Source organism: Taudactylus pleione, unplaced genomic scaffold, assembly GCF_031769625.1.
Source record: "Taudactylus pleione unplaced genomic scaffold, aTauple2 ptg000634l, whole genome shotgun sequence".
Classification (NCBI taxonomy): Eukaryota; Metazoa; Chordata; class Amphibia; order Anura; family Myobatrachidae; genus Taudactylus; species Taudactylus pleione.
The window spans coordinates 1,652,501-1,676,221 of record NW_028285036.1 but is presented as its reverse complement, the minus strand read 5'-3'; the positions used below and the strand labels follow the sequence as shown (position 1 = coordinate 1,676,221).

The 23,721-nt window shown below is 47.9% G+C and overlaps 1 protein-coding gene across 1 annotated transcript in view; it reads right to left on the bottom strand.

The window, feature by feature from the left end:
• ITPR2 (inositol 1,4,5-trisphosphate receptor type 2) overlaps positions 1-23,721 on the bottom strand; it is a 318,547-nt gene that overhangs the window by 171,798 nt on the left and 123,028 nt on the right. The window contains exons 10-17 of the mRNA XM_088454805.1: positions 15,913-15,954; positions 5,924-6,075; positions 5,343-5,442; positions 4,889-5,049; positions 4,583-4,724; positions 4,103-4,264; positions 1,800-1,972; positions 855-974 (exon numbers count right to left, since the gene is read on the bottom strand). Of these exons, the coding sequence (XP_088310931.1) occupies positions 855-974; positions 1,800-1,972; positions 4,103-4,264; positions 4,583-4,724; positions 4,889-5,049; positions 5,343-5,442; positions 5,924-6,075; positions 15,913-15,954 (1,052 nt within the window). The remainder of the gene's footprint in view (positions 1-854; positions 975-1,799; positions 1,973-4,102; positions 4,265-4,582; positions 4,725-4,888; positions 5,050-5,342; positions 5,443-5,923; positions 6,076-15,912; positions 15,955-23,721) is intronic.

Below are 23,721 nucleotides of genomic sequence, written 5' to 3'. Positions count from 1 at the left end.
TCAGACTGGCTATAGGTGGGTCAGTCCCTGCAGATGTGCTAATGGTCAGACTGGCAATAGGTGGGTCAGTCCCTGCGGATGTGCTAATGGTCAGACTGGCTATAGGTGGGTCAGTCCCTGCGGATGTGCTAATGGTCAGATTGGCTATAGGTGAGTCAGTCCCTGCGGATGTGCTAATGGCCAGACTGGCTATAGGTGGGTCAGTCCCTGCAGATGTGCTAATGGTCAGACTGGCAATAGGTGGGTCAGTCCCTGCGGATGTGCTAATGGTCAGATTGGCTATAGGTGAGTCAGTCCCTGCGGATGTGCTAATGGTCAGACTGGCTATAGATAAGTCAGTCCCTGCAGATGTGCTAATGGTCAGACTGGATATAGATGAGTCAGTCCCTGCGGATGTGCTAATGGTCAGACTGGCTATAGGTGGGTCAGTCCCTGCGGATGTGCTAATGGTCAGACTGGCTATAGGTGGGTCAGTCCCTGCGGATGTGCTAATGGCCAGACTGGCTATAGGTGAGTCAGTCCCTGCAGATGTGCTAATGGCCAGACTGGCTATAGGTGGGTCAGTCCCTGCAGATGTGCTAATGGCCAGACTGGATATAGGTGGGTCAGTCCCTGCAGATGTGCTAATGGTCAGATTGGCTATAGGTGGGTCAGTCCCTGCAGATGTGCTGATGCTCTAATTGATCTACAGATTGGCCTGGTCTTCCAATGAATTCAATGGCTTTAACCCTGTTTCTAGGCCCAGTGTTATAAAACTGCTCAAACACCAGCAAAGCAATGAGAGGCGCTCACACCCCAATGACATATACATAATATGGAAGAGCCGCAGCGATAGCTGAACGATAAGAACCTACTTTGTTTGTATAAGGATATCAGCGTTTCCCGGGCTCAGCATGAATTTACAGATCAGCTCCTGTGTCACGGGGATAGCGGTCGTGTTTGACACACACAAATCTGACAAATAATCCAGGAATCTGTAAGGTAAATACAGAGATCATACTTATCAAGGAGCCGCACACTCCCATAAACACACACTCAACTTACAGGAGAAGGTGTATTTACATGCGCACATCAACTAGCGTCATTACCATGAAAGGACGGGCTACATACACTAAATAACTCCTTACTCATATTACTTATTTCAGACATAAAAGAGGCTCCAACATGCAATAAGGGATCCAACATGCCGGACACAGAAGTGATATTTGTACATTTACAACCATGCGCCTTCCTATGGTGGAACAAAACTCCTGCGCACCGATGATCAAGGCGTCTACACAAGGAGATGAATAGGGTTTGTGACTGTACAAGAAATTCTAATGAAGGTCCGCATTGATTTTCCCTTTATAAATGACCACAGTGTACACTGCGGAAGTACGAGTACAGTTCTATAGAGATAAGGAGCGTACACACTAGACGATATGCTCCCTGAGCGATATCGTCTAGTGTGTCCCCCGGCAGGGTGTGCTTAATGTCGTTCAGGATATTGAGCACACCCGCTGAACGATATCATTAACGATATCGTTCAGCGCCGGGCTCTCTCCCCATTCCCCAACATGCAGCAACCTGACGACATCGTCAGGTTGGCCTGCATGTTTAGTTGATGAACGATAATATCGAACGACCCGTGGGAACGTGCATCGTCGTTATCGTTCATCTTTTTGATGTTAAAATGGACGATAAATTGGACGACTGAACGATAATGATATCGTTATCGTTCAGTCGTCCACTTTAATCGCCCAGTGTGTACGCACCTATAGTGTAACAAAGTTACCACCCAAAATCGGATTCTTACTAACCTGGGTTCTCTGTTCCGCCTTAACAAGTTCACAAAAGTTTCGATCTCTTTGGCGGTGATGTGTTTTTCCAGCAGTTTGCGATTGTTGTGTAACAAAGCCGTGATCGTGTCCTCTGCCAAAATATCGTAACCGATCTGAGACTGCATGACGCAAAAATGCTTGGCGATGTATTCCTGCGTGGAGAAACCGGGACCCGTCGTGTTACATTACGGGAAGGCTCCGATGGCAGGAACAGCTCATAGTATATATTACAGTGTTTCTCTTATGTCTCCTGCTAAACAGCAACGTTTCAGTGACTGCGATCTCAAAAATTAGATTACAAGCCCTTGGGTCATGGAAGTGGTAACGCTATAAAGAGCTGCTTGTGGTGTGGAGTATAAATGCTTATGACTGACACATGACCGATGAAGAAGAGACGTTCTCATATAAACACTGGAAATTTTACCACAGGACACTTTTGCTGCTAAAAAGTTTCTTAAAAAAAAAGCAACTCGTCAAACGAATGGAAACAAAAACATCAATTGTTGTAAAAGTTGGTTTAATACAATTTAGTAAACATTTAGAATTCAGCGTCAGTAACCTGTATACACAAGCAGAACCTCAGCGGGATATTATAATTAAACTATACAATTCTGCAGCACGATCAAAAACACTACTAAAAAGTTTTCACTTTAACAAGGGGAACTCTGCGGTCAGAGAATTCAATTGTCCCTGAATATTTTTATTGGCCTTAAGCATACCTCCAAACTTTTGGGACGGGGGCGTGGCGTGTCGAAAGACATGGCCATAGGTAAATGGGGTGTGGCCAGAATTCTGGTAGGTGTGGCCAGGAACCCCAATCTTCCATGACTCGAGAAGAATGTGCAGAATGTGAACAGAAAATTGGGACTTCTAACGCCAAAATCAGGACTGTTGTGAGGTACGCTTTAAGGCCCTAATATACGTCCCAATTTGTGGTAAAGTTTAGAATAAAATTCAACTCGCAGCAGTCGCATCTAGAATAAACTAAGGGCCTGATTCAGACCCACTCGCAAGCGGCTGTCCGCTCGCAAGTGGGTCGATGATGTGCACTGCGCATGCGCACGACGGCGGGAGCTCCATCGTGCGCATGCGCCAGACGCGACGAGCGAAGGACTTTCCTTCGCTCGTTGTGTCTGATCAAAGGGGGCGTGCTGTCGATGTTGATTGACAGCACGCCCCCTTTGGTGGGCGTGCCTCCCTGACGGGGGCGTTCCCAAGGGAACGCCTACCGTCAGAAGCCGGCCCACTGACATCACTAGTGATGTCAGTGGGAGTGATTTTGGCTCTGATAGAGCCAAAATCACTCCGGGCCTTGCAGTTGAAAACCTCAACCGCAGGCTCCGGCTCGCAGTGGCGATGGTCGCGATGGTCAAGACCATCGCAGCCATCAAACTGCACGCTCGTATAGGCTGTGGGTGGTGACCCACAGCTATCCGAGCGTCCAGGAGGACGCTCCATAATTATGGAGGGCGGCCCTCATTCAGAACGTGCGCTCTGCTCAGAGCGTACGGCTCTGAATGAGGGCCTAAATCTGATTTCTCTGAAAAAAAGAGGGCCTGATTCCACCAGGATCTCATCTGTGATTACGCAAACTATCGGCCGATTGTTGCGGTCTGCGCAAGCATCGTGGTGCGCGTGCCAGCCACTGCGATCGGGAGTGCGATTGCAGAGACTACGCAGACCCATCGCAGAGTGATTGACAGGAATTACCGTTTGTGGGAGGTGACGAGTGGGGGGGGGGCGGCAAAACGCCGGTGTGTGCGTTTGAACGCCGTGGCAGGGGCCACTGCAATGCCATACGCAGCTTGGGCTTTCACTGCGTGCGATGAGGTTAGTAATTCCTGAGTAAGGTCAGAGCTTGTGGAAGTGAGCGTGAGGCTGCGACGGTACTCCATGTTACCGATGGTTTTGCGGTCTTGCTAAGTATTACGGATGTGTATAAGGTAAGGTAGGTGTCTTTATGTTGTGCTGAAACGGCATTGCGATCGCAATGAATTAGCATATCACCGCAGTAAGACTGCGTGCATAATGAGGCACAGAGTTCACTATTAAACTCTAAATAACTCAACAACTCAAGAGAGGTAATATCTCAACATTGAAATACGAGGGATCCAGCGCCAAGATCGCTGTGTGCAAAATCGTTTAACCTGAAGCCGAGGTCTCAGGGTCGCTTTATACGACTAGTTCTAGTACAGATGTCACAGGACTGTACTAACAAACTGACAGGAACATACACACCCCCCCCCCCCCCAGACCCCCCCCCCCCCCCGATACACACTTACCTGGTTCTTGCGGTAGTCTTGCTGCGAGTGTCTCAGGACCCTATAGCACAGCCGCAGGATATACTTGTACGGAGCGTATCTCTGGTCTCCCAGGTCTTCCAGGCGCAGCATGGAACCTTCCCCGGCCTTGTCTTTGAATGGTGCCTTCAAAATGCCAAAGATCTGGAGAGAGAAAATCCATGTACCGCACCATGTGACCACCGATCCAAAACACTATCCCCCCCGCCTCATACCAAAAGACCCATGGACCCATCCGCTAAGCAGAGCAGAGGTAGACACTTGGAGATTGCGCCAAGGTTCACGGAATGTCTACCATGGGGGAGAACATAGAAGGGGTGGATCCAACAGCTGTTAAACCTAAAGGCCGTGATTTCCATGACAACCTACAGACTGTTTCACGTCACTTCCTCCATCTTCTGCTTCCAGAGGAAGGGACTGTGGAGGGGCAACACTGAGGCTCTTCAGGTGGCGATCACTCACCTGCGCTAATATGTTCTGCTCTCTCATTAATTTCTGCCTTTCCCGGTCGGGTTTGGTGATCACCAAATCCAACACTTCCTGCCCGTTATTAGGAGCTCCAGACACAAAGAATATCAGGTCTTCCAAGAGCTTGGTTACGAACCTGAACGAGGAAAACAATGCGTCATTAAAGTGAAACTGAACCTTATCTACAGAACATATAGCCGAATACCGACTGTATTTTCTACACATTCAGCGAATCTGATTCGAAAGTAGCAACAGTCCCCAAGTTTCCGCCCCCCTCCACAAACAAACAAGATGGCTGACCTGCGCTCGTTCTGCGTGATGGTCCCATACTCCAACTTCTTCACCGTTGACGCCAAAACTTTATTGGCGTCGTTCGCAAAATCCAGGTCTCGCACCTCGGACAGCGGGACGGAGATGATGGCAAAGGCTTCCTTGTCTTCCTTCGTCTGGCAGGTTCCAATCTGAAGAATATTTTTAAAAGTAAAATCTGTGTGTTTCCAATGATATATATATATATGGAATAACGGTCAAAGACGTACAAATTACGGTAAGGCCTGTGCACATCTTACTATTTTGCCTCTGTGTCTGGCCATGCACGATTGATACATGATAAATGAGTAAACTGTTCCACCAATGACTTTCTGGTGTTGCAGAGATGGAAAGCGCAGTAAGAATCTGCCTCCCTGCTCATTCACAAGAGCGTGCGTGGCCGTGAAGATGTGCAGAGAGCGATTGACCCAATCATGGTCTGTACCTTCAGCATGACGGGTCTCTCCTCATCGGTGTCAATGGGAATACTGGTGCTGGTCACCCAAGTGTTTGTGCACAGATGGCGTAGTCGTACGTACGAGTTCCTGCACATAAAAAGAAAAAAAAAACACAATACACAGTGCTTAACTGCAGCAAAAACACAACGGATAATAGCACGAACTACAAAATATTAATTTCTACTGCCTTATGGTTGCAGCAGAGGACTTACTAGTGCTGTTTGAAATAAATTTGACTAATAGTATGGTAAGTAACCTACTAAATTCCATACGGCTCTTCTAGCACAACCACCATAGTTCCAAATAGTTTTGGAGTTGTTATACTGAGGATATGCTTTCACTATATCCACTACATATTTATTGAACGCCTTTTACCATTATTTAAATATCCAATGAACTGGATTAAGCCCTGCCTTGTATATAGTTATTGCAATAGTCTCTAGCTTACACTCCAAAGGGAAGATAAGGGCAGGATTGCTACACTAGCCTGAGAGATGTGTGTCAGCCAAGCATGGAGTCATCATTAAGTCGGCACAACAGAAGATCCCCCGGGCCAGACAAGCGTTACCTCGGCACCAGGCAATCCGCTCTCTGCAAGGTCGTGGCGTCCAACTCGAAGAGCGAGGCAATGTCGTTTCCGTGAGGCACAGATACCAGGGTAAACATGATCTTCTCCCCGGCCTGCCACTTCCTCTTAGGCACCGGCAAGTCGCCTTCCTTCTGCAACACAAGAGCTAACGTCAACCCGAGAGACTGCCGCCTATGGTGGAGCTATGTCCAGGCTCGGGTCACGCTGGCATACATGTAAAATAACATGCTTTCCTGTTGATCGCATGACCTTTGAAGTATGCATTCAGGGTGATGGCACTGATCCTACTTCCTGGCAATCCTTCTAGATTCTGACCATTTCATTGGGGCCAAACAATGGGCCTGATTCAGAGCCGGACGCTATTTGCGAACGGTCGTTCAGAAAAGGGGGCCGGCTATTTAAATTGAGCGCTCGCTCTTTGCGGTCTGTTGACGCCTCTATGTCTGAGCGAGTGAACGAAATATGCGCTCGCTGTTTTTTAAAAAACGCCCCCCCTGGCCGTTTGCATCATACGTCATCTCCGCTATTTATTTGATTAATCGAGTACATCGAAAGGCGTCTGAACTGCTCGCAGTGCTTGTGGTTGGATTTTCCTACCGCAATCATGCGAACAGTTCAGGCTAAGAAACAACCAAGTGACGTGGCCGATGATGCTGCTTTGTTAATTATGCACACCCTTAAAACGCCCGTTTTGACCTTTTGGCACACCTGCGTTCGGATCTCCACTCCCCGTTTTCAAGCACCTTCCCCTGTTACCACCCACAAACGCCTCATCCTGTCACTCAAATTAGCAGGCACTCGCTTTGCAAGCACAAAAATTCCGACCGCAATGACTGGTTCGCGCATGCGTATTACAACCCATACGCATGCGCAGTTGTGCGAACATCGCTCGGAGCGAACGAGCAGCCGCTTACGAGCGGCTCTGAATCAGGTCCAATGTACAATAGATGGGAAAACTGACCACTACCAAATAAAATGTGTCACCGGAATCTACCCGCGTGCAGCCACAGTAAGTAACTCATACGCTCCTAGGACCTGATTCAGACCCGCTCGCTAGGATGCGTTCGCTAGTAGCTGGCCGATTTTCGCAATCTGCGCATGCATCGCAGTGCGCTTACCAGTGCGAGAGATCGGGAAGCGTTCACTCGCTGCGCATAGATAGCCCAGCAGAGTGAGTGACAGGAGAGGCCGTTTGTGGGTGGTGACAGGGGCAGGTCACTAGAAATGGGGGAGTGGAGCTGCGAACGCAGGCGTGCCTGAGCGTCTTAACGCCATTTCAGAGGCGTGCATAATTAACAGGCAGCGTCATAGTACACGTCACTTGGTTGTATTTCACAATGAAGTGATAGCAGTGCTTGCGGTAGGGTATAGTCAACCTCAATTGATGGTGATTATTGCGCTGATTGCGCCAATAGAGGCCGGGTTTAGCCGCGTAAAATGGCTACCTCAGACCAAATGGCTGGGCGCGATCACGAAAAAAGTGCCGTTTGGGCTCCCAAACGGGTCACTTATCGCCCATTTCTGCTCCCACGAGCAGAAATGGTGTGCGCCAGCAGCTGATCGCGCCCAGCAGGAGCAACAATTGAATAGCTCCATCGGGCGCAAAGGGGCAGAAACTATTGAATACCACCCACAGAGAGAAACATCAGTTTCCATAGTACATTTACCCCCCCCCCGTCCCAGGATCTAAGGTCAAATGATAAATTCGCAACTATCTCCTCACATGGAGTCTCTGACCAGTCTGTTTACAATATTGAAAATAACCTGTAAATGGTTTCGTATCATTTCACATTAATGGAGATTTCTCAATCCACAGATGCAGTAGTCACACTAAGGCCCGTATTCAATTAGGACTTTTCGCCGACATCGGAGGTTTTGGTGGCGAAAAAGTATAGCACGCGTCCCCGCTTATCCCCGTATTCAATTCGAAATTGCCAAAAACGGGACCATAGCGAAAACGAAATCGTCGAAAAGTCCTGCCATTTCTTGGGAAATCAGCCTGACACCCCCCAAAAGGTGCTCTGACATGGGGGTTCACTATGGGTACCCCCGAATAGCCCTGGTAAAGGGACTGTATGTGGGGGTCTTTAAACGGTCTCAATAGCTGCTGTTTAGCGTTTTTAAGAAGGTGGTGAAGAATAGCATTTACGAGGTTTTTTGGCAAAATAAGTATTCCCATCACATTTGGGGTACATGAAAATGGGTGGGAGTATATTTTAAAGTTGCTAATGTGAAGTATTGAAAAACGTAAAAAAATCCACCTGCCGTAACCACCTGCAATAAGAAAAAACACCTGGGGCATACTTGGGGACCACCCCTGAGTCTATTTCGCTAGTTTTAAAGTTTGTCCCCCAACTCTTCATTTTTTTCACCCCCAAAACGAAAGTACTTTAAAAAAAAGTTTTTTTGCCACAGATTACATTTAGGGAACTGTCCAAAGGGTGCAGGGTGGTTTTGGGAAGTCTGCACCTCAAAACCCCACTTCTGCACTTTTTTCCGCCTGCTATTCATAGGCGAAACTTTTCCGCCGGGTCCATTGTATTAAACTTTCCGCCTAGTCGAAAAGTATTTGGAATTGAATACAGGGATAAGTTGAAACCGGTGAAAAAAAAATGACGCCATCGGCGGAAAGTACCGCGGAAACTGACTTTTCGCTTCTAATTGATTTCGGCCCTTGGGATGGTGCCAGGATTCCGGCAGGAGAGCAGACTTATCGCAGAAACCTCTTCAGACGCAAATGGTTAATTTACGCGTATGAGGTCTCATTTACAGTTAGGAGTAAAACTGCCTTCAAAAGTGACATTTTACACCTTGGTAAATGTTTTGTTGCCCTGCTGGGCCCGTCACCATGGCGATAACCAGTCGCAAAACACGGTCAGCAAAAAAAAAAAAAGAAATCAAAAAGTCTAAAAAATTGATTTCTATTTTCCTCACAAAATGATGCAACTTTTCTACTTATGTGTTTATGTTTATGTGATGTGTTTACTGATTGTCCCATTGTCTCCATAAACACAGAAGTAGAAAAGTTGCATCATTTTGTGAGGAAAATAGAAATAAATTTTTAGACTTTTTGATTTTTTTTTTTTTTTGCTGACCGTGTGGGACGGCTGGTATGATTGTGTAAGGAAGGGGGGGGATGGCACTGGCCACACCCATTTGACACTGGCCATGCCCACATGGCACTAGCCCCACCAACACATCACTGATCACACACCCTCCATTTCTCCCAATAGGCCCTTAATCGTTTTCAGGTGCCAGTGATAGATCCTGAATACGGGCATATTAACAACTCATCCAACTCTGCAAAAACCGCAGATGCCTTCATATCTCAATAGCCTGGAACCTGTCCTGGGGCTCTGCCTACAAGACACCGTCCCATTACAGCCCAGTATGCCTGCTCCGTCACTTAAAGTGCCCGTGACCCTGACCATCTGCGGTGCCAATACACACCAACAGGTGTACGTTCAGATCTGCGCCATGCCGGCGGAGGTATTGGTGATAGACAGGCGCTGTGGTTGGGGTTCTGCAGTGACAGTCTCTGCCCGGGGGGGCCTCTCTAATGCAGCAGAGGTTTAATAAAACGACATGTCTGCCGACATCCCTAATTAATGCTGTATAGACGTATACTGAGACCAGAGGACACGGCACGCGAATACACAGATCCCTGCAAGAGGAGGATGCACCGAGAACCGCAGGTCCAAAATGTTAGTGCTGCGCTATTTTTAAAATATATTTAATTTTTGCATTTGCGGCAGTGTTTAATAGACATAAAGAAATAACATATGGCTGTACGTATGGACACGACAGGCAGAGGAATGACTCAACGTGGTACGTTCACTCCTCTGCTCACACTGTAAGCCCCTGTTCTCGCTTCCACCGACACCCTCGCTGTTGACTCACACGTGAGTCATCCCCATTAATAGCAGACACATCACGCTCCAGCACTTCAGACACACTGGAAGACACGGCCTATGTGCTCCCCCCCCCCCCCCCAGCTGGGGCGGCCTTGGAGGCAGCAGGGAATTAGGTGTTCCCCCAGCAGATTAACCCTTGATGCAGCATACCTCTCAGAAAGCGTTTGGGCTGGGGAAACTTTCACAGCCAGCACTGTCCTGTATCACGGAAAACCCTTTCTGGAACACAACAACAATCTCTTACAAATTTTGGGGGGTTAGTAATTTGCAATTTTTCTAAAACGCACGAATACGGCGCCAATGTGACCTTTCCGAACGCTTTGGTTATGGGTGGTTTGTTTACTGTGCATAAGGAGGTAAAAACAGCAGGTTAGATAGAGAGCAGGGCGCGAGAGCAAGTATGACGCATGTAATTACGGACTAATGACAACAATAAACATCGCTGAGCAATGATACATAACGAGTCCAGCAGCCGGACAAGGTCACCTCCTGCTGAGCATACAGACTATTATACGTGTTGGGGTAATCTCCCACCAGGACAGTACCCGGGTGCAACGATGTACAAAGAACGAGGAACAAATAAGACATGGAAAAATAAAAATGATTAAAAAAAGTGGGTGAAAAAAGGCACAGTACACACCTGACCGATATATCTGCAGGCACACACTCATGAACGACCATCATCTGTCATCTGGCCGTGGGTCGCGCGGCCTCCCGCACCATGGTCAGGACATGCTGGGATGTGTAGTTCCACAGCAGCTGGAGGGCCACTTGTTGAATGGGATGTAGTCTGGAACACGACGGTCTAAATGCCGACCGCCGGCTTCCAGACTGCTTTATCCCGACTAGGGACGAACGACAGGCGTCTAAATGAAGACGCCTGTAACTTGCCCGATGTCTGGAGACCGGCGCCCGGCATCCCGATCGAGCGGATGCCGGGCGCTGCAGCAGACAGACGCGGGAGGGGGAAGTACTTAGGGATAGGCTAGGGGGGGGGGAGGGTTAGGGTTAGGCACCCCCCCCCCCCCCCCCGGGGGACTTCGGTTTCGGCAGCGGGGAAGGAGGGGTTAGAGATAGGCACAGGGGGGGAGGTTAGGGTTAGGCAGAGGGGGGAGGTTAGGTTAGTAAATACTTACCTTTAGGACGATCGGGATTTCCTTCTTTGTTGGACAGCCGCTGTCGGGAATTGTACTACATATCACACCCGTGTTGAGTGCCCCTGTACTAGGGTATCAATCAGTGACCCCAACCAGAACAACAGAGCCAGGGGGAGAGAGAGGGTCACATGCGGCAGAATTTAGGTGACAGCGAATCCAGTGATATTAATAGAAATAAAAAAAACGCAAACGCTCTTCTTGTTCCAGACTTATATCCCTGGTTTCTGCTTTGCTGGTGAATCCAATGATGAGTCATTTATCACGTAGGTGACATTTGCCGACATGTTTCTGTCAGGCTCCATGCGCTGCTAAATGACTGGACACTATGGAGGTAGTAGGCCGTGTGACTGCGAGGCGGACTTGTGAGAGAGAAAAACATGGCTGCAAGGGTTCCTCATAGTGATAACGATATTAGTTCTGGAATATACAGTTGTGTCTCAATACCTCATTGCTGCATTCACGCCACACAGCCCCCCTTCGGCACGCCAGGACTGTGGGGATTAATTTGAAATGCGACACTTGTATATCTGTGTGCTGTATACAAAGTGCTGCAATGTAGCGGACGCAGCTTTTTTCACCACGCCAAGTTTCGATTACAGACTCAGTCGCGCACAGATATACAAGTGTCGCATATCAAATGAATCAGTCTCTTGGTCGTATCGCATAGCAACTAAGACGGGTTATCAGCAAAAAAAAAAAAAAAAAAAGACGCCCTGCGCCAGCACGGGATCTGGCTGCTCGCTCTCGCCAGACATCTCGCCCCATGCGGTGTATCGGGGCTGTACAGATGTCTCTTCAGTCACCTGACTGACAGGCAGAGGCATTTAAGGGGCGGTGCGGGGGTGGAGTTGGCCGGCGTTCCCGGAAACGGGGCGTGTCCGCCCCATTTTCCGGGAGTCGCCAGCTCAGGGACTGCGTGGACATACGCAGTCTGCTGGGCTCCCAAGCCGGCCAGTCTGAGTAAGCTCAGGCTACGCCGTCCACCATCGCGACCATCGACCGCCGATGTTCGCGATGGTGATCCCAGCCTGTGAGGTCCGTCGCAGTGCTGGCATCGCAAATGCAGCAGGGGGTGACACAAAGAAAGACTGCCGGTAAAGGTGGCACGGCAGGAGTAATGGAGTTGCCAAGCACACAGCAGCACGTGGCATCAGCGCACACAGAGGAAAGCTGGCAGGTAGGAGGTGTACTGTAAGAAAGCGCCGGGAAAGGGAAATAAAAAGAGAAAAAAAATAAAAAGGAAAAAAGAGAAGCAAAAACATAAAATAATAAATGGAGACAGGAAGGGAAACACAAAGAAAAAACAAAATGCAGGAGACAAAGCTATGATGTGAGGTCACCGCCTGGAAATGGGAGGGGCCAAGACTGGAAGTGGGAGGAGAAATGAGTAGACAGGGGAGGAAAAGTCCAGCTCTGCCCCCTGCTGGTGTATATATAAATGTGCCCAAATGTATATTTGTTGTGACAAAAGCACTGTGGAAGTTGTAGTTGGGAGGTATATATGTCCCAGGTTCTTATAAATTCTGTGTGGTAATTATTCAGGTAATGAGCAACCTTGATTGCCAAACCACCTGTGAGAGGCAGATAAAAGTGGTGTCAGTTTCTCTGGGCTATCTCTCACTACCTGGGGAGCAGGCTGACAGACCTGTTGAGAGACACTGCTATGGCTTTAAGCGCCGTATTTAAATGCCGTGTGAGTTGAACATTAGCTCCTCCCACCCTTAAAAAAAGACGCCTGGCGCTAACAGACTCGCACAAGATTCGGCACGCCAGGAGGCTCTGTTTGACGCGTCTGCAGCAAAAAAGTATATGAGGGCACATCTGAACATCATGTGGATGGCCAGTGAATACATCATGTGTTAGAGCGCATGGCTGTTATATACACATAAATCATGTACGACGCGTGTAATCTGGGGAAATACACCTATACACGTTTCTTGTTCACGGCTTGCAGAAATATATCCAAGGCTTTCTCATGCCTCCGAGTATACCTGATAAGAAGCCGCTGTGCTCCTTGCCTCGCTCAGGTAGAACAGAACACTGCCACCCGGTGGAGGGAAAAATAAGAAAAATAGTACACTGATTAATTACCAAGCCATATCTCCTCAATGCAGGATTGCCTGCTTTCAGACTACACCCCATTTATTCAACAACAGCCATATATTGCTTATATCTCCTGTATCAGAGGTCAGCCCCATGTAATCTCCCCGGGAGCAATCGGGAAACCGGCTGTCTTAATCCCGACAGCCGGCTTTCCGACTGCTTTATCCCGGGCGAGGGTGAAATGCCCGGCGTCTAGATGTAGACGCCGCTCATTTCACCGAAGCCGGGAGACAGGCGCCCGGCATCCCAATCGAAGGCATGCCGGGCGCCGCGAGGGACAGCCGCGGTTTAGGTTTAGGGCACCCGGGGGGGACTTAGGGTTAGGCACCCCCCAGGAGGGTTAGGCTAGGGGGAGGGAGGGTTAGGCACCCCCGGAAGGGACAGGATTAGGCAGTGGGGAAGGGGGGGGGGAAGGGTTAGGCACTTGGGGGGGAGGTTAGGGTTAGGCACCCATAAGGAGGGTTAGGGGGTTAGGTTAGTTTTTACTTACCTTAGGGACGATCGGGATTTCCAGCGCTGCCGGGCTTCCGCTGCCAGGAACTCTGCTTCTGTCAGCCTCCCGCTTCCTGGATTCGAACTGCCGGCCAGAGGGCCGGCGGTATTTCATACCGATCCCATCTCCCCCCATGTTCTGCCAGCCAGCAGCTCTTAATTTGCGCTATTTTATGGTTGTATTTGCAGCTGTTTATGGCTGTTTCTCAAACTCAGAGTGACGCGGTATCAACATGCTGCGAACCCCAAGTATTCGGTATAAGTACAGACGTACTGGTAGCGCTGTCTATTTACCGTACAGATGTGTCCTCATACACCTAGCCTCCTTGCTCGTTATACAGCCCTTCTAATCACGTCTGTAACACTGTAACGTAGCGTTTCGCATGCAGACGCACACAGAACACAGGCATGCTGCATATCGTTTTAATCAGCAGAAGCTGCTTAAGCTAACTATTCACATCACTGTGTGAATGAGACGCATTTGAAGGTAAAAAGTCACACGAAAGTCTCTGCGCTACCGAGGCACGCGGAGCTCCCGCGTTGTGTGTGGCGCGACTTGTAGCGCATGGCGGATAGATGTATGTAGACACGTCTGTATGGCTAACACGGATGGTTGGAGCAAAACTGTGAAACCGGAGAGAAAAAAAATACTGAGGTGACAAAGCTTTGTAGCACTGATAACGGGTTAGAGCTTCAGATTTAAAATAAAAAAATCTATATTTATTTTCATACCATCGTCTCTTTAAGGCATACAAGTGCGTGATGGCGAGAGAAGTATAACGGAGTCTTCTGGATTGCACAGCGGCTGTGACTGCTGGGATAAAACTTTACCCCCTCTAGAGAGGTGCAGAATAAGTCTGCTGTGCTGTAGCCAGATGGCATGAGGCTCTGCGGGCACACAAAGAGCCTCTGTGAGGTGTTATAGCACAGAGCAGGCTGAATGATCTACCTCAACGAAGCCAAACACGCTCCTCCGTGCTGAGGGGGCCCGACTGCCACCGCAGAAGGCAAAAATAGCCCGAGATACCCGATGTCAGAATCATTCCATATATAAATATACTCGTGATGGGTCAGTATGTAACCTGGTACAAACGTACTATGGGCTGACAGCCAGGAATCTGCAGCTATATCTGTAGGAGCCAGGTGACCGTATACAGTATGTGTAGGTTACAGTCACACGTGTGCCAGGGCTATCTGACCTGTGACCTTTGTGAAGATGCGCAACTACAAAAAAGTTTTTTCTCCTTATCTGCAAACTTGCAAAACGCAACATTATCATCATCGTTGTTAGGATCTGGAGTTTATTTAAAAACGATTGAGCAATTTTCGTTAACCCCAGCGACCCCTTCGTAACTGCACCTAATGCAGGACTTCAGGAGGAAAGTGACTACTGTATACACCAGAGGCTCTAGGGCAGCGGTGGCCAACATGCGTCTCTTCCATTGTCCTGATGTGGCTCCCATGCCAGCTCCCCTGACTGACACTGACTGCTGGAGTGACACATGGAGAGGCTACTGTTGTGACACATGAGGGGCTGATGGAGTGACACATGGGGGGTTGATGGAGAGACACATGGGGGTTGATGGAGTGACACATGGGGGGCTGATGGAGAGACACATGGGGGGCTGATGGAGAGACACATGGGGGGCTGATGGAGAGACACATGGGGGGTTGATGGAGAGACACATGGGGGTTGATGGAGAGACACATGGGGGGTTGATGGAGAGACACATGGGGGGTTGATGGAGAGACATATGGGGGGCTGGATTGTATTATGTGAATCTGTTGGGGATTTTTTTCAATGTGGATCAGTTTATTTCAGTGTTTTTATATTGTACTGGCTTTCTCTTTTCCTTTAATAGTTACCTCCATGGTGATTGTGAGCATACGCTTTTACATGCTCCTAAAAAAAAACCTGGCACAAGGCCACACCCCTTTTTTGCATGTGCGCCTTTGGCACGCGCATGATCTTGGCTCCTCGACATACCTACAGATATTTTTGGACTCTTTGACTCGTACTGGTTGGCCACCTCTGCTCGAGGGGATGCCGCTTACAATTAAATGGAAAAGAACAAATAATTATCTGCTTCGTTGGATGGAACTGAGAGAAACTTCTCAGCAGCAACGTGCCAGGACAAGAGGAGGGTAGTGAATTCCAAGTCTGATTGGATAACAGCCACGGCCAATCCAAATGGGTATCACAAAAGCTGGATACCCCCCGTCATAACTGCAGAAAGTGCGAAAAGCTTCTTACACCTATAACATACATGAGAAGCGAAGGATAGAAGAAATGGCGACTTACTGCAACCCTGCCGTCATTTACATCCTGATATCCTGGGTTGATCTAAAACAAAGAAAAAAAATGTACATCAATGTTACATCAAATTGTACATAAAGAAGCAGCATCATAGCGTGGAAGACACTAAGGGGGGCAATTCAATGAGGTGCGATGTCCGTACTGTGAAATCGTGGCTTACACACCTTCATTCTGCAGTGCACTACCTATGCTAAGTGTTATATAAGGTAGCAGGACAGTGTAGGGGGTTTCTAGCGACTGTAAGGTCCGTGTAAGAGGAGACCATTAGTGGCTGTAAGGACTGTGTAGGAGGTTGTTAAGGGCCGTAAGGACAGCGCAGGAGGATGTTAGGGGCCGTTAGGACAGCATAGAGGCTGCTAGGGGCCGTAAGGACAGCGCAGGAGGATGTTAGTGTCCGTAAGGACAGCATAGAGGCTGCTAGGGGCCGTAAGGACAGCATAGAGGCTGCTAGAGGCCATAAGGACAGAGTAGGAGGCTGCTAGTGGCCGTAACCGTGTAGGAGGCTGCCGGGGGCAGTAAGGACAGCGTAGGAGGCTGCTAGGAGCCATAAGGACAGTGTAGGAGGCTGCTAGGGGCTGTAAGAACAGTGTAGGAGGCTGCTAGGGGGCGTAAGGATAGCGTAGGAGGCTGCTAGGAGCCATAAGGACAGTGTAGGAGGCTGCTAGGGGCTGTAAGGACAGAGTAGGAGGCTGCTAGGGGCCGTAAGGACAGCATAGGAGGCTGCTAGGGGCCGTAAGGACAGCGTAGGAGGCTGCTAGGGGCCGTAAGGACAGCGTAGGAGGCTGCTAGGGGCCGTAAGGACAGCGTAGGAGGCTGCTAGGGGCCATAAGGACAGAGTAGGAGGCTGCTAGGAGCCATAAGGACAGCGTAGGAGGCTGCTAGGAGCCATAAGGACAGCGTAGGAGGCTGCTAGGAGCCATAAGGACAGCGTAGGAGGCTGCTAGGAGCCATAAGGACAGTGTAGGAGGCTGCTAGGGGGCGTAAGGATAGCGTAGGAGGCTTCAAAAGGCCGTAAGGACAGCGTAGGAGGCTGCTAGGAGCCATAAGGACAGCATAGGAGGCTGCTAGGGGCCGTAAGGACAGCTTAGGAGGCTGCTAGGGGCCGTAAGGACAGCTTAGGAGGCTGCTAGGGGATGTAAGGACAGAGTAGGAGGCTGCTAGGGGCCGTAACCGTGTAGGAGGCTGCTAGGGGCCACAAGGACTGCGTAGGAGGTTAGGGGCCGTAAGGACTCTGTAGGAGACGGTTAGACGGTGTAAAAGGGTTGATTTTTGCAAGTGGGATACCTAAGTATGTACAACAGCTCACCATACATGTCCCACATCATTGTACCTATTTCCATTTTCAAATAGCAGAAAAACTCCATAAGCATCAGCGTTTTTCCCCGATCAGCTGCCAGAGAGCGCTCCGCAGGTCGCAAGAATAGTCGCAAAAGTTTTATACAAAAGTAAAGTTTGACTCTTATCAGGAATCTTATTAGTCATGTTGGTTGCTCTGTAATTGTATGTTTTTAATTATCTTTTATATGGTCTCTAATAGATACAAGGTAACAGCCAGAAAGCGCCTCAGGGTTGCGTCACATGAGCGCATTGTTCTCCATGTTTAAAGCGCTGCGTCTAATGGCGCCAAACTGAAAGAAAACATTTCTAAGAGTGAAGCGGAGAAACGGTCACACCAGCCCTTTAACCGCTGAAACGCTTTCTACCACACTGCCAGCGGCTTCCAAAGTGCGTGGAGAAGACGCGCTTTCATTTAAATGCATTATATTTTAGCAGACATTGCCACGCAGCGTTCTACGTGGTTATGAGACGTAAACTCGCTGCATTTTTCCAACTGCAATAAAGACGCTGTCAAAATCGGCATGAGAACTCCTGAAGCTGGAAAACAAGCTCGTGTGGCACCAGCCTTAAGGTGAAATAAAAATTACATTAAAAAAAGTTTACAATTTATCCGACTTCTCTTTCTAGAATTGGAGCGGAGATGACAACATAAGGTGCTAGATATTTATAGATTGATGGACAAGTCCGATGCAGCAGCATAAACTTTTTATTTCACTTTATCTATTGATCGCAACCACTATTTGAGCTAATCAACACATTCCCTCCGCAATGCGGCCTCTCGTTCATCTTCCAGGGCATGAAGTCTGTGTCCTGAGGGCGAGTTAGAGGGACTAAGCAGTGACACAAATTCTAACCCCTTCAATGGTCCTCCGTGACGGCTGCAACCGATTCCCCTGACAATCTGATTCCCGCGCGCACAGCGATTGGTGAACAAGTAAAGCGCGGCCTCCTCCTGGCACGTAATAAACTCCCAGCGCCCACCCTTCCCACCGAACAGTTTCCCCTCATTGTAACGCAGTTTGAGCGGTGTTAGAGCAGGCGCCTGCTGTAACCTAAGAGCCCGATAAGAGGAACAGAGAAATCCATCCAGAAAGACAGCGCTCGCTGTACAGAAACAATTCTGTTTAAACGATATCAGTGACTGGGCCGACAGGGCGAGTGCCAGATTGCGTCCGAGCTTCCTTCCTGGTTGCAGCTGCTGGTGAGAGAACCGACAGCTCAGGGCCACCGATAAACAGGACGAACAATAGAGCCCCCGGGCACACCAAGCTCTGCCAGTCTGCCAAAGATTAAACAGCCTTTTCCAGTTTAACCCATTCCGTGTAACAGAGTCATGCGTGGGACAAAAACAGTACACGAGCAAAAAGTACAGAGATGGAACAAAAGGGGAAGTGTATCAAAGCTTCTAAACAGTGGAGAGGACAAGTGAAGAAGTTGCCCATAGCAACTAATCAGCTTATACCTATCCCTTTTTAGAATGTACTTGATAAATGATAGCTAGGAGCTGATTGGTTGCTATTGGCAACTCCTCTATTGGTCTACTACAATGCAGACTGGTCTTTATCCGAGTAGCGCCAGCAGAGAAGCCCGTGTCTGTTGCTGAACAACGCATGGAAATGCCCCAGGACACAATCAGCCAAAACAGCCATGGGTGACCATTCCCAAAGGATAATATAGGGATTAGGACTAAGTGATACACAAGCCATAATTAAGGAAATTCCATCTCATGTCTCCAACCTCCCGGAAATCTTTCATAGTTGTCAATGTCACCCACATGTAGAAGAGAATATACCACAAATAACACAACAAGAGTGTCTTAGGGGTCTATTTACTAAGCAGTGTTAGGAGACAGAGCGAAAAGTGATAAGGTGCCAGCCAATCAGCTCCCAACTGCCATGTCACAGGCTGTGTTTGAAAAATGACAGTTGGGAGCTGATTGGCTGGTACCTTATCACTTATCACTCTGTCTCCTAACACTGCTTAGTAACTAGACCCCTTAGTGTCACTTTTAGGCGCATACAACCGCTGTAATGAGTGACAATTGTGCAGATTGTTACACGGATGAACAGGAGCTGAGGTGGGAGACGTAGCTTCACAATCAGGGCTTGCTGTAGGTGACATGCGGGAAAACCAGCTGCTATGGAACCACACGTCCCAGCATGCCCTGTCACAGATTTAGTATACCTAACAGTAAAACTATGGCAGGGCATGCTGGGAGCTGTAGTCCCTCAGCAGTTGGAATGTCACAAGTAGCTGTAGGTCGCACTTCCGTTCATAATGAGGGCAGGGGTTGTTTTAGGCAGCCGGACGCCCTAGTAATCGGCAGGGGAAAGGGTTACACTGTGTGTACGAATAAAGACACAGAAAAGAATAGAGCAATGGGTAGGTAAGCACTGCAGGTATATACAAAGGCTATTGCTCAAGTACCATCAGGAAGGGTGACGTCCATTGTGGATAGTAATGTGCAAACTAACCAAATCTCAATGGAGTCCGTGGTCTCTGACTGGTTCAGTTTAACAAGTCATTTTGCGGGGAATTAAGCCAATGTGGTTTTTTATGTAAACTGATTAGACAGTGCTTCAGAATATACTTAAAAAAAAAAGAAAAGTAGTTTATGGCTTTGCTTTGAATGTCCATTAATCTTCATGATGAAGCACAGACTTTGGCACAAAGCTGGAGGACCTGCTATCTTCTCCGTATGCCCAGATTTCTGGTGATTACTTTAAAAACATGGCCACCAGGGCAGATTGGTTTCTATATATGATAGGAGGGGGAGGGGGGTGGGAGCATATGCGTGTAGTCAATGGGGGGGGGGGGGCGAGGTTGGTTTGGAGCTGTTATTTTCATACTAGAAGTGAAGATTAATGTGTGGCACTTTTGAGGGGTGCACGTGAGGCCCTGGAAGTACACTGGGTTACCCAACACTACATTCATCTATGTGTAACCGAAGTCTGAATTCCCAAGCGCTTGCCAGGCATCGAATTTATAAAAGTGTCATAAAAAGCCTGGGAGGGCAGTGTCAGGTAGACAGTCCAGATCCATTTCAGGTCTCTATAAATAATGCTCCTAGTTAACAAGTATAAGATTTACGGATATCCTCTTCTGCGCGGGGAACATGATCATAGACTGAGCGTATACTGCCATCTAGTGGTTATCCTTCTCTGCCAGGTTATATACCTGTTACCGCACGATACAGGAAGGTAACAGCTGCTAGACCAACACACGTGACCTCCCAACCATCTGACCACTGCGGGGGAGACGATGCGACCGGGGATGTTGATTCCCAACATGTCCAATTCTCAAACGCCAAACCAGACATTTGCGGATATTTCATCACATGCGGAATTAAGTCAGAGAAGAGCAACAGAACTTCGTAAAACAGAACAGGATTTTGATTTTTTTTTTGATTTTTCACCCTGGACAATATTTTTCTTTTCTAATGGAACCGTGATAGAGAAACGTTGCTTTGAGATACCAGGACAGTGCTCCAGAAGGTCCTAAATAAAAAAGTATTTCACGGCTTTGATTTGAATGTACTTTGATCTTCATGATGAAGCACAGGTTTCAAAATGCACTAACAGACTTTGCAGCGAGACACAGCTCCTGCACGTGGAGGATGTATTTCCTACAATAACAGAAAAAATAAAATGTATATATAATTCTAATTCTTATTTATCACCAGGTGCTCACTGCCAGATCTTTTTATTCTTAAATACGAGGTGCGGTTATTAAATAACGAGATTAGTGCTATAATTGATGTTTAATTATATTAAGTACATTTGAACCCTGTTCCCCTACTATGTATTCCCCTTCTGCATCCACACACCATTGGTCAGATCCGTGCTGTAGCTCATTATCTATCAGCTGTCTTACCAGCTCTGTTGTTTTCCTCTTTACCTCAGTAACTGATACACAACGGGTTCCCTTTAGTACAGATGTGACTTTAGGGAAAAGAAAGAGGTCACGTGGTGCTAGGTCTGGCGAGTATGGAGGTGTTGTAGCTCTGCAATATGTTTCTCTGCCAGTAACTGCGTCACAGAGAGAGAGCTGTGTGTGCTGGTGCGTTGTCCTGATGGCGGATGAAACCATATTTCCCAAGCTCTGGCATCTTTCTTACGATTCTTTCCCGCAAAGTTGCCAGAACATGTATGTAGTAATTTAGATTCACTGTTGGGCCCTCTGGTACCCAGTCTACCAAAATAACATCCTTGATATGAAAGAAAACAATTAACGTGGCTTTGAATTTGGATTTGCTGTGACGCGCTTTCTTCATTCTCGGGGGTGATGGCGTTTTCCATCCAGTGCATGGACTGGGGTTTTGTCTCAGGATCGTACTGGAAGATCCATTTTATACTCGCAGATAATAACTTTATCTAAAAATTGTGAATCCCCTTGAATTTGTTCCAAAACGTCCGTACAAATTGGCTTTCGATTTTCTTGGAACCATCTTAGCACAAAAGATTGTCATGTTAAAAACTTTCCCAACAATTTCTTTGTCGATGTTTAAATTTCCGCTGTCATTCGGATGCGATGGTCAGTTCAAACAATTTTCACAATTTTTTCCACATTTTTATTTATTTTTGATGTGCAAGGTCCAGGACGTCTATCATCATCGGCATCCTCACGACCGTCACTAAATCTTTTGTGGCACTCAAACACGCATGCACGTGACACACTCTACCCAGTCAGCCCTGGTTAGCATTCGGAAAGATAGGTGATTTATTCAATTTAACTAAAAAGTTAACTCGTTGCTCTACTTTTGAACTAAGCATTCTTACTACGGAAAGGAAAAACACAACTTCTTAGAGCCCTGTGTGACAGCAAACTATCTGTGCAAGAGGGGTGACATTTGCAAAACAGTTTTGGGATAGTCCAAGGTCAACGTTCCCCCGCTCACTTTTATCTCACGCGGTAAGGTTTATTTTTTTACAAGTACAGCAGTGGTGTCAAACTCGGGCCCTCCAACTGCAGTGGAACTACACATCCCAGTATGCAGTGCCACAGTTTTGCTGTTAGGGCATGCTTAAACTGTGGCAGGGCATGCTGGGATATGTAGTCCCACAAAAGCTGAAGGGCCAGAGTTTGACACCACTGAAGTACAATCTTGTTATTAAGTAGCCACGCCTCGTACATGGTGTCAAAAAGTCATATAGTGTAAATATGGAGATATAATACGACCATCTTTCCAAATTGATCACAATATAGCTAATGTTTTAAACTTTTACAGATATATTTTCTCATTTTCTGAGAACATTATTGATCTACAGCTCGCTTTAAAGTTTTCCTGAACCTAAGCCTAGCGCAGTCCTTCTTAATGGACAGCTGAGAGCAAAAGATGGACATTTATTTCTCAATAGTTATCTATATAGCGCACACATATTCCACAGCGCATTACGGAGAATATATAAGTCAGTCACATTAGTCCCTGCCCCAGTGGAGCTTACACTCTATATTCCCTATCACATGCTCACACACTAGGGTTAATTTTTTGTCAGAAGTCAATTAATCTACTGGTATGTTTTTGGATTGGGAGGAAATCAAAGCACCCATAGTAAACCCACGCAGATATGAGAGGAACATGCAAACTCTACACAGATAGGACCTTGGTCGGGAATTGAACTAATGACCATAGCTCTGTGAGACAACAATGCTAACCACTACACCATCTGTGCTGGCCACAATAATACTAGACTATAACAATTCACAGAAAGAGGTAAAGTATTCTGCTGCGTGCTGGCAGGGCCGGTAACAGGTTATGCAACACAGCACTAAGATTTGCAAACTGTTCTATAGTAATCAGTGCAGGAATTCGGCTTCCTAAGCAGTTAGAGATTTAAGAAAACCAGTTTATTTAATAGACAAGCAAATGCACCCTGATGTAATATTAACCATTTAACTATTTGTAAGCTGGGAGCTGCCTGATGTAAGATATCAGGGTCCCCTATGAAATTACTGAAACCCTCAACATAAAGACCATACCCTTTTAGACCAGGACATCAGTGGGGGGGAAAAAAAAATTCACTGCAGCAGCTATACCTATCATCTACCACTGGGAGGCGCTAGATCACTAAGTAATGTTCTAAATAGTTTAGTTTCACAAACTAAATTCAAACAAATATTATCGGCTAGGCAGCCCCATACGCGGTCAGCGGCTAGGCAGCCCCATACGCGGTCAGCGGCTAGGCAGCCCCATACGCGGTCAGCGGCTAGGCAGCCCCATACGCGGTCAGCGGCTAGGCAGCCCCATACGCGGTCAGCGGCTAGGCAGCCCCATACGCGGTCAGCGGCTAGGCAGCCCCATACGCGGTCAGCGGCTAGGCAGCCCCATACGCGGTCAGCGGCTAGGCAGCCCCATACACGGTCAGCGGCTAGGCAGCCCCATACACGGTCAGCGGCTAGGCAGCCCCATACACGGTCAGCGGCTAGGCAGCCCCATACACGGTCAGCGGCTAGGCA